At 39.6% G+C, this 11647-nt stretch overlaps 1 protein-coding gene across 1 annotated transcript; it reads left to right on the top strand.

Annotated features, from left to right (window-relative positions):
- Positions 1 to 3369: 3369 nt before the first annotated feature.
- Positions 3370 to 11442, top strand: NPS (neuropeptide S). The gene is made up of 3 exons (XM_044780505.2): positions 3370 to 3409; positions 7822 to 7925; positions 10901 to 11442. The coding sequence occupies exons 1-3, from the start codon at positions 3370 to 3372 to the stop codon at positions 11078 to 11080; spliced, it is 324 nt and encodes a 107-aa protein (XP_044636440.1). The 3' UTR covers positions 11081 to 11442.
- The last annotated feature ends 205 nt before the right edge of the window (positions 11443 to 11647 follow it).

Raw genomic sequence — 11647 nt, 5'->3', positions numbered from 1 at the left:
ATGTTGCCAAACAGCCTACAATGCACAGGGCAGCTCCCAGCAATCAAGAGTCACCAGCCCAGAATGTGCTGACACTGTGAAACCATGCTCTAGAACAAACAAGGAGAATTACTCACACTTTTTACATTCCGCTATCACCTTCTGGATTTTCTTTGCCTTTTATTTACATAGAACATTGATCTTAAACACTGGGCCCATTCTGAATGCATATATGAAAACTATAGCAGAGGATTTTTGGAGCAACCATGAAATGGAGCAATGATTTATTTCAATAAATTAAAGCTCTGCACAACCCTTTATTTCTCCTACCCTAGGACAAAGCCAGAAAATGCACTTAGCCACATTCTGCATTTTAATTATACATTCAGAGGATATAACTGTTGTATGAATTAAGAAGCAGTAAAACTAAATTGATTTTTCCATATATGCTGAAAGATGCAGGGCTTAATGCGCATTATAATTAGGGACAATGGAATCAATTGTAGAATTTTTTTAAGACACCAAAATCCTAGATTACATTGCACTGATAACCTCTTCCAGCTTGTCAGTTGTTTCCCTAAAGTCATTTTAACACAATTTCAAGTCCTAGTTTTAGCAAGGAGATAAGCCCAGTTAGCAGTAAAGTTGGTGCTGATGGGAAGTTCCTGGTGTTATAACAGGAAGCTCTGGAAATTAGAAAAGAAAAGGCCTTCTTTGATCATCTTAGGCCAAAATACGTCTGATTTGATGTACTTGAACTTCTGAAGCATGATTCAGAAAACATCTCTCAACTTCAGGGTTGACCAAGGAAAAGCAAAAGTCAGAAAGAATTTGTTCTTTCTCTCCCTGGCTTTCACACTGATGTCATGAGAAAATATGTGAAAAGGCCTTGGGTGACTCTGAGACAGTTACATTGTGACAAATAAGAGGGTAAACTTTCAATGAGAAGTCCATTAAATTCCAAGACTGAGTAGAGAGCTAACCTGCCCTTTAGGTGTTGACAGTGGGTCTTCGCAGATTCTAATTGCACCATAAATATTCGTCATAGACATCACACTGCAGGCACAGTCACCAAAAGTGGTCCAGTCCCAGGCAAAGCCTCTGTGAGCCACTCCGGGTAGAGTTGTTTGGGGGCTCCTGACTCCAGTCCCGTCTCCCCCTCCCTGATATGCCCAGAAGTCACCCCACATTTTCAGGCATCCAGTGCTTGGCCTTCTGTCTCCTCCCCACAATCAAAACCTCGTTGGAAAAAAAAAGAAACACTTGCATTAGACAGGTCTTCTTCTGGTTCATAAGAAGCCAGGCCTCTATCAACAGTTTGGGAAGAAAGCTGAGATGCCCTGTGAAGTCAGGGCCATTTATATGACAGAGCCCCAGTCCTGCCCTCCCACAGGGTCTGCCCACCTGCTGCCTGGATCCTGTTCAAAATGCAAAAGCAAATCCTGCTGTTGAAGCTTAGCTGAGAACTCAGTGAAGACAAGAGATACAGGTGTCTTGTTCAGTCTTGCGGCCACTGCATTCAGCACAGGGCCCAGTACATAATAGATGACCAAAAAATTTGTATCCACTGAACAAATGGTAGACTAAACATCTCTTAAACTAGACATCGTTTGTTGTGGTTGATTCATGCAGCAGAAGTTTCTTTTGAAGGCATTCTTTCCTATGGATAAATCAAGGGTTTGAAAAATTGATTTAAAAGGCTTACCACGCTCTAATTTTGATTGCAGTGTATGATGGTGGTCACGCTTTGGTCAATTGTCAGTGTGGGAGGAGAGGTCCCTACCCCCAATCGTGGTGCCAGGTGGTACTATCAGATGCTCTTTGGAGCTTGGGGAGGAAAGGACAGCATGCCAGCAGCAATTACAGGGCTGGACATGAGAAGGAAGGCTGACTCCTGCACACCGCATTCAAGGCTTTTGTGATTTATTCCCTTCAGTGAATGTTTACTGAACAGCTACTGTGATAGCTTGCTGCTTAACAAAACACTCCAACACAAAGTGACTTAGTAATTATTTTTATTGCTCACATGTCTATAAGCCTGGATAGCTAATCTAGGCTCACTGGGCTGGATGCATCCACTGACCTCAGCTGGGCTTGCACATGTGTCTGGAGTTGACTGCTGGTCAGGCTGTAGGCTGGGTGTGTCTGGGGCAGCTCTGGTGCAGCAGTCTATCATCCTCCTCCTAAGATCTCAGGCCAACATGGGCTTGTTCTTCTCAGGGCAGCAACAGAAGTGTAGGAGGACAAGCCCAATCATGCAAGTGCTTTTCACACTTTTGTTGCATTATGTCTGCTGAGATCTATTGGCGCAAACAAGTTTCATGGCTAGTTGCAAAGTCAAGGGGTGGGGAAGTGCACTTTGTCCATGGAGGGGAGACAGAGGAAGGAGTAAATATGTCTGAACAAGGATCTAACCTACCTTACCAAATGTGTACCGGGAATAGCTCATCAGCCTCACTCGCTATTAAGTCTTTGTACTCTTTTGCTAGTCCAGCCTTCCAACAAAGGAATAAATGAGTGCCACGAGGGCAGATGGCAGAGGAAAGAAGAACTACCATCTGTTTGCCTTTGTCTGTGCTGAGATAATTGGAACTGGTTATAGGTTTGTGTTTAGACCAGTGGTTCTTAGCTTCAGGGGGCAGGGAGATTGGTCATGGATCTTAGGAAATCTTTGAGAATCTGATGAAAGCTTTGCTTCCTCTCCCCAGATGAATGTCCACATGCACAGAAGCATAATAATCAACACACAATTTTAGGAAATTCTATGGGTCTGAAGCCCCCGCTGTGGATCTCCTTGGGATGTCATGGATGTCATGCCAAGAGCACCTGGTCTAAATGCTTCTACCTGGAAGGTTTAGAGAAGTCAGGATAGGCCTGAGTTATCAAGAGGGCCTTCTGGAGAGCCTGTTGACCTCAGATTTCCCCGGGAGTCCATCCTAACCAACAATAGAACTCGAGGGGCTCCAGGGTTTCCAGACTTAATCAAACCCCTGGATCTACCATACTGAACCATTTCCAAGTGATGTGGATTTGTCTCAGCAAACAAATCGGGCACCAGCAATATACCCAGTAATATCCTCAGAAATGGGAAGCTCTCAAGAAGAAGTGCCCAGGGGACAATGCAAACATTTGAAAGGAGGAGAAACATTTGAAAATTGTGAAAGGCGGTATACAGTTAAGCATCCAGATGACGCCATTAGGGTCAGCAAAAAAGGCATCTCAGACAACTGTCTTGCAGAATCTCTGAGGACAGAACGGGAGACGTGAGCCTTAGAATTGCAGAGGGCTGCTCTGCCCCGAACAAGCAGGAGAACAAGAGATAACCAGCCAACTCACTGTCATGTCCAGCGGAAGGGCCAGGGCATGTGAGCCAGGGTAGGGGTGGGGACGATGACACCCGAGAATTTTCAAGTGATAGGATACGGAAAGGGTACCAAGAGATTCACAAAATATTCTGTTTCGAAGACAGAGAGAATTACGCTGAGAGAGAGAGAGAAAGAAAAAGAGAGAAGAGAGTGTGTGTGTGTTTTGGTTGATGGAGGAGAAAGAGCTTGAATTTCATAAGTGCTCTCTCTTCTGATGCTGAGTAGACGAACCATGTCCTAGGTTCGTGAGCGGTGGTGAAGCACACTGGTTTGAAGTGCGACCTCTGAAGTCACATAGAACTGGGGTCAAAATCTGGCTCTGCCTTTCACAAACTGTGTGACCTTGGGCAAGTTGCTTAACCTCTGTGAGAATCAGTCTCCTCCTTAGCTGAGATTGGAATTCGTAATAGTGGCTTCTCCTTAGAATTGCGGTGAAGACAATGAACTGACCCATACAAAGCAGCTGTTGCAGTGTTCAGCGTGTAGTAAGCACTTGATAAAAATTGGTCATCATTATTTTGTATTTGGCCTAGGTTGTGTTAGTCGAGCATTTTCGGTTAAATGACTAGTTTTATATAAAGTGGGGTTTGGCTTATATAAATGGGGGGTCAAAGGAGAGAACTAGTTTCAAGCGTGGTTAGATCCAAAAGTTTACCAAGGTCATCAGGTGTCACCTGCTTCTCTCTCTCCTTCCTGCTTTGCTCCCCTCTCCCTGTGCATCTCCGGGCTCTCATTTCTGGTGTGGGCCTGCTTTCCAGGCAAGCTTTCTCTATTCAGTGGTAAAGATGTTCCCTGGCATCTCCAGGTAAACCTAATCTGTAGCGATATAATTTTTTAAAGTTTTAGTTTTATCACAGTTAAGAATGCACCCTATTTAAAGGATCAAATAGTTCTACAGGGCACTTTTGTGAAAATAGCAGTTTCTGCCTCCTGTTCAATTTCCTCTCACAGAGTCATCAATTTCAACCCTTTTTGCTGATTATCTTTCTATTTACCTCTAAATAACATGATACATTTTTATTTTTCATTTTTCAACATTGTATCTTGAATTCTCTCTATACAAAGTAGGCAATTCACCACACCACAGAAACACACCCTTCCCAACTCCTAGTTCTCTGTGTAGTTAAATCACCCTTTGGTTAGATCATTATTCAATAATTACATAATTATAACTATGTAAATGATACTCCCAGCTGAGTCAAGTAGTTAGCTGTGATTACTTCTGTTTCTTATGTAACTTTCTCTTCATTGGTGCGAATATTTGTTTCTCTTTTACTTTTGGGTATTTTTCTATAGATTTGTCGCTAATGTAACTCCAAGTTCTTCAGCTGCCTAGTTCTCTCAAGATATTCAGCTATTGTTGGGCTTTCATCTTCTTGAAGAAGTGTCTCCCAGAGTCTTCTAACACACACCAAGCTGGACTTTTTGCCCTTCAGGTCTGATGTGCATATCTCATCGGGGCCCTCTCTTTACTGTCATGCTGGGAGTTTTCTTCTTTTGTCTCCTGTATTTATCTCCCGTTATGTGTATCTCACGTTTTCCTCCTTAGAGGTTCATACATTTATTTTGGTGGAGCACATCCTGAAGTGCTTCCTGAGAAACGATGTGTGGGGAATACAATTTTGAGGTCTTGCATATCTGAAAATGTTTATTTTAATCTTGTGTTTAATGAATACTTTGGTTGGGAATAAATTCTAGGTTGGATATTATTTTTCTCCAGAATTTTGAAGGCATTGTTCCATCATCTTCTAAGCTATCAGTATTATTTTTGAGAAACCCAAAATATTTCTGACTTCTAAATCTTTGTAGGTAATCTGGAAGCTGGTAGGATGCAACTTGCTGAAATTTTATGATGTTGTATCTTGGTACGGATCAAATTTATCCAAAGTGCTGGACACTTGAAGACTCCTTTCCTTATCGAAAGTCATAATCTTCTGTTAAGGGAAATGTTCTTTAAATTTTTTATTGATTATTCCCTTCCCTGTCATTTTTTCTATTCCCTTTGCTAGACATTCTGTTATTTATATGTTGAATGTGCTGGTTGAGTACTATTCTTTAATTATATTAATTTTTTCCCTTAGTCTTTTTTCTCTAAGGTCTAGGAGATTTATTTAACCCTATCTTTTAATCTTTCTATTGAGTTTTTTTACAGTTCTAATTTTCATGAGCTTTTTTTGTCTTCTAAATGTTTCCCTTTATATGGCTTTCTTTTCTTATCTTTTAGATACAATGTCTTCTTTCTTGGAGGATATTAGGTATTTTTTTAAGTTTTCTTCTTTTGGATTTTCTCTTATTTCCTTCAAATTTCTTTCTTCATCTTTATTTTGGTCTTCATCTTTCATAATAAAATACAGTCTCTATTTCTTTGTTCTTGTTGGGTTCTGCCTTTATAAATATTCCTTACTCATTTCAGTTACATCTCTGTGTATACTTAAGAGGGAGCACTAAAAAGTCCGTAAATTTTTTTTGTGTGTTATTGGATATTGTCAACCTTGGACTCTAAGGAATTGCTCTTGGCTGGGCAGCTTTATTAGGGAATCCTGATGTCTGGATCCCTAGGTTTTTCATCTTGAGCTGGGCAGATTCTCCAGAAAAGGGTCTTCCATTCATTTGTCTTGAGGGCAAAGACTTGTCTAACAGTGTTCCAGGATGTGTGTCAAGGTGGAGATCCATGGGTCTCAGCATTGAGTATAACACTTGTTCAACCTTTGTTTATAAAAAAGTGTGCCCTAATACTGTGTGCCTGAGTCCCTCAGTCAGGAGGGCCTCTACTTTACCCTTTTCTTAGAATAAACCTGTAGTCTCTGCCAAAGCAGAAGTTGTCTGGACACAGGAAGTGGGGAGGGGATGTGAGATTGAATGGATTCTTAAACTTCTAATTGATCCTCCTTTTCAGTGCTACCTTCACCACATCCAAAAGTAACTGGTTCCATGAATACTTGAGTCTTTTGAGGGACTGTTACTAAACTACCATTTTAATAGGCACCTTTCTCAGTTCTGCAGTCATGTGTCTCTTAACAATGGGGATATGTTCTGAGAAATGCAATGTTAGGCGATTTCATAGTTGTGCCAGCATCTGAGAATGTACTTACACAAATCTAGATGGTATAGCCTACTACACACCTAGGCTATCTGGTACTAATCTTACAGGACAACTGTCATATAGTCGTCTGTCGTTGACTGAAATGTCATTATATGGCACATAACCGTACTTAGTTAATTGCTCATCACTCAACAAAACATTATTGCTGTCATCTTCTCTCTCATTCTATGATCAAAGGTGTTGGATCACATGCCCCAGCTCTCAACTTGGCACTAATTCCTGTGGTCTGGGTTCTCTTGAAAGTCCAGGTGAACTGCTTTTCTTATGGTAGGAAACTGTGACTATGTGATTGACAACTACATGAGAATCATACTGAGTGGCGGTTCCCAAAAGAGAGAGATGGAGCACTGATAAATAAGCAGCAAATGTCCTAGACATAGGGCAGCTTTGTCCTCCAAAATGTGCTGATCTTGAGGAGGCAAGGATTTTCCTCAGCTGCTTTGCATTAAAAAAATGTTGCCTCCATCTTAGAAACACTAGTTATCAAGCAGAAAGCACCTCCCTTGATGTTTTTCTCCATTGTAAACCTCGACAACATCTGCTCACACTTAGCCCTCCTGAATCAATTTATTAATGCGGATGCCCATTGAAGTGCAATGAGAGCAGAGGCTTCCTGGAGAAACTCCATGCCCTGGAGAGATAAAGGAGGCCAGGGCAGGCAGGCAGTCCCAGCCTGGGACTTGGGAATACACATGGAAAGGGGTAGAGAGAATACTCATCCCTAATTTGAATGACTAGTGCCAAAGGGGGGTGATGTGTGTTTCCCTGCTGTAACCTCAGAAGCCCTAAAGGAAGGAAATTTATTGTCGAAAAAAATAATCTGTGGGCATTTGCCGGTAAATGCTCTTTATTCTCGTAAGGATCCCTTTTGTGTTAGTCTCTGAAACAAGATGTCTGAGACATTCAAAGGAATAATGTCATCCTTAAATGTTTAATCTCTAAGCTAAACAAACTTCTGGTTCGTCTTGAGACCTCTGGCCGTCTATGTCACAACGATGCAGTTTAGAAGACAATGCTTTTGAAGGACATTTTTAATGGCAAATTTTGAATGAAGTCAGTCGTTGGTAGTTCAATGACAATGTCTATACGTTATTGTCTTTTTCCACCTTAACAAGAACAAAAGGCCACGGCCAGACCAATTAGTCACATATGATGGGACGTGATGACATTTTTACTCTTAAACTTTTCTGGTATAAAAGGGTCACCCAAGGAGGATCTGACAGAAAGCGTGAAGAATTTGGCAATAAAACCACCGATCTGCAGAGATTTTGGAAAGTCCAAAATGATTAGGTAAAAGATTACATTTTTCCACCAAAAAATTTTGAATTTGTTTATTTTTTAAATTTATACTTGCCTGGATGAGACTAATCTGAGTTTGTTTTTTCCTACTCTGCAGCTCATTAAAATTCAATCTCATTCTAGTTCTGTCGATTTCTACAATGCATGTGCTTTGGTCTTATCCGATTCCATCTTCTAAGGTAAGAGCTCTGCCTCTATTTTTGATTCTTGACTAGATAACTAAAATTGTAGAGTATGTAAATTCAAAATAATCTCAAGGAAGATGTGACAGAAAAGTAATTTCCTTTATTATTAGAGCTTTCAATGAAAAAAAGTATAAGGAGAATCAGGAAAATTAGTAAAAAGAAACATTTATGTGGCAATAGGTAATATTAGATCATATTAAAATTTGTTCTAAATTATTTAGGAGCTGGTCACTGCATGGGAAAATATTTATTTCAATGTACCATGTAAATTGTGCTGTCCATGATGACTTATTCATTCCACATATAATCAAAATGAACATTTAATCATTGAGACTGTATTAAAAATGTAACGGACACCTTTCCAAAAAACTGTGAATTCTCTAATTTTACAACAATGGTAACTTTTTCAGATGAAGAATGTAGATAAAATGTAAAATCTCAATAAAATATCACATAAAATATTAATTCATGTATTTATTCAAGAATATTGATTAAGCCCCTAACCATATTTATTGAACTGTTCAAGACATTCATAAAATGATTGTCTTTCTTTGGAATTTTAATTACTTTTCCTACACGATATTTCAGCTGTTTTATGACAATAATTTGTCTAGAATTTTAAAGTATCTTCTCTCACTGGTAGTGTTTTGTGCTTTGACTTTGCTCCACTAAAACTTAAACTGGCACAAGGTAATTACTGAAATAAACGTAATTTATGAAATGACTTTTAGGATAACAAGATGCCACATACCTAAGTAATAAATATGTGTCCAAACATAATGATCTAGCTATTTATATTATTGGTTTTCTCACTAATCTTTGCATCTGTCATTTTTCTATTTCTTGTTTACTTAATCTGGCTTCTTTTTTCTGGTTTTACTCTCATGAACATTCAACACTAATTTAGTCATTGATTCTATAAGACACCACATTGATCCCGTTGATGAGTCACCATCCATAAATTGGTATATCTTCTCAAGTGTCTTCCTAATTACTTTCTATTCTTTCCCCGAAGGTTTGTTCATGACATTTCCGTTGAAAAAGAGGCATTTGTATGCAGCCTTTGTTTTTTTAAATTAAGAATGTATTTTCTTCTAATGTACTTATGAAATCTGCTTGTCCATAAATGAAATATTTCTTCCTTCACTGCATTTTCCATATTTCTATTTCTGCATATGACAATTTCATTCTCATTATAACCCCATCATGTAGTAGTGGTACCAATTTGACTGTTTAGGGTGAATGATTATGTAGACAAATGACATATAGGCTTCGGTAATATTTGTTGAGAACTTCATAAAGTCCATCAACCAGGCAAATACACCATATTATTCCATTAACGAGTCTGCTCTGCCAAGGGCTCCCTTCAATGATCAGCAGAGGACAACGGTATCTTTTTAGGGATGTTTTCGGGGATCTCATAACTAGAACTGATGCATTTCTTTTGCAATATAAGGATGGCATCTTGAGTATTTCTGGAAAGAACTGGAATGCTTCCCTTTCTGAAATGACTCATAGGCCTCTCTTTCCTGGGGATTTAAAATAGATGGCATTATATCACGCTTAGGTTTCCTCTGTTAGCACAGGGATAAACACATAGTGGGTGTGTAAATAAGTGTTTTTCGTTGGTTTTCCCACGACCAATATTTCTGAAACCCTTTTTGACTATTCCCAGATCCAAAAAGCAAAACTCAACAAACACCCATCTTTTTTCCCAGAGGCCAGTGGGGGTGCTTTGCCTGGGAGCTCTGACTGCTGGATCCTTCAATAAGCCCCCTGGTCGTGGGGGAAGAATCCCAGGGAGCACTGTATGCATTCCGACTCCATTTCAACTCCCAAAGTAACCCCAAACCAAAGTGGTTTTCCTGCGCTAGGAGAGGCAAATGTATCATTTTTACTTTGTAGTATGTTCTCTATTTACAATGAAAGACGTCAGCCCCCTTTTCCTCTTATAGCTCTAGTATTGTCGAAAAACATGTCCTCGGAGTCAGAGGCCTCAACTTAAGTTCCTGCCTCATCTACAAGCCATTTAATTTCCTCATTTGAAGGAAATTATAATTGAAGAGATAACAGCACTTACTTCTTAGAGCTCTTTGAGGGGATAAAATGAGATGATGCATATGAAGCACGTAGCACAAAGATCATTGATAAATCTTTGCTCTTGTCACTGAAGACATTTGCAGTTGTGCCTTGTCCTTGTTGTGCTTCTTCTGAAACCGGGAAGGAGAGGACATGTGACAAGTGTTGACATTTTTACCCAACCTCTGGGTCAGGTCGACCTCTGGGACTTAGCAGCCCTCTTCCTGGGGACATAGCCCTCTGCTCTTGTACGTGATTACTGCGTCTACAAAGTATGGGGTGGAACTGCATCTTCTCAATGGCCAGTTTGAGCACTAAGATTCCAGAGCCCTAAGATTCTAAGATTCTTTCATGACTAAGTGCCCTCTCCACTATTCTACATTATCCAGGCCTTTGAGCCACTGATGAGGAACGGAACCAAAGTCAAAAGATGAAGATGCTGATGTTCAAGTAGAAAGACGTCCTTATGGAGAAACTTGGCAAATGGCCCAGGACAGGCCCAGAGGGAAAGTGGTCCCAACTGAAACCTGAAGTTTGGTTATCAGGGCTTGTTTTTCTTAGTGAATTTAAAAAACTATTCCCAGGACTAATTGGTGTCACTTGAAAGATTCTTTATAAAGTAATAGGGAGAGGATAACTCTATACCGTGGATGATGAAACTACTGAATAGCAGCAATTACATAAGTAGTGCAAAAATTACACAGAAGGGTAGATAGCTCCAAATAGTATTTTGTATTTGGATAAATTATATATTGTGTTTTAGAAAAATTTTCCTCTTAAAAGATTGGATATATTGGACTTATTGCCATAAGACTTGGAAAATTGTTACTATTGAAGTAAACATTTAACCCTAAAGCTGTATTCTCTCCCTCTTCCATCTGAATTGCCAGGTGTCTGGAAAATCTGATTACTTTGTCATCCTGCTGAACAGCTGCCCAGCCAGGATGGACAGGAGCGAGGGACTAGATTTTCTAAAGCCAATTTTGGAGAAGACGTTTATGAAAAGGTCCTTTCGCAATGGAGTTGGCACAGGGATGAAAAAAACTTCCTTTCAAAGAGCAAAATCATGAATGAGTGTGCAAAGAACTCTGGGAATTAATCTCAAACTTTGTAGAGTGTGACTAATGTGCTAAAAGTCACTTATATCTTTATCATTAAGTATTGGTATGCTCTCAACTCTTAAATATCTTTTCTCTCCTGGCTTGTACAGAGTAAACTGAGTTTAAAAAAAATGTAAACCTGTCTCAAACTCCCGCTGTAAGAGAATAAACTATTTAGGTGATCAACTAGTAACTGTCCTGAGTAGGGATGGACACGTTCACTTTGATCTTAAATTGGCCAGAAAGTGTGAGCATTTTTACTGTAATGACAACGGTATGATTTTTTCCTGCCTGTAATACTGTAATATCATAATACTGAATTTTTTTCTTTTAAATATGGTTTTCTGAAATGACTTAGCAGGGCCAATTCTTTGGGGATGTGCTATTTCAGTTTCTAAGAGAGTCTTGTGAAATTAACCAATGTTAAGATTTATGATACAACTGTACTTTCCTTGATCAATCAGTTGATACCAGAAACACTCATTACCAGGGCCCTCTGGATGTAACACTTATCCCCCTTTTCATCAAATATACTTA

The sequence above is a fragment of the Equus asinus genome, chromosome 2, assembly GCF_041296235.1.
Source record: "Equus asinus isolate D_3611 breed Donkey chromosome 2, EquAss-T2T_v2, whole genome shotgun sequence".
NCBI classification, from domain to species: Eukaryota; Metazoa; Chordata; class Mammalia; order Perissodactyla; family Equidae; genus Equus; species Equus asinus.
This window is presented reverse-complemented; position numbering and strand designations above follow the sequence as displayed.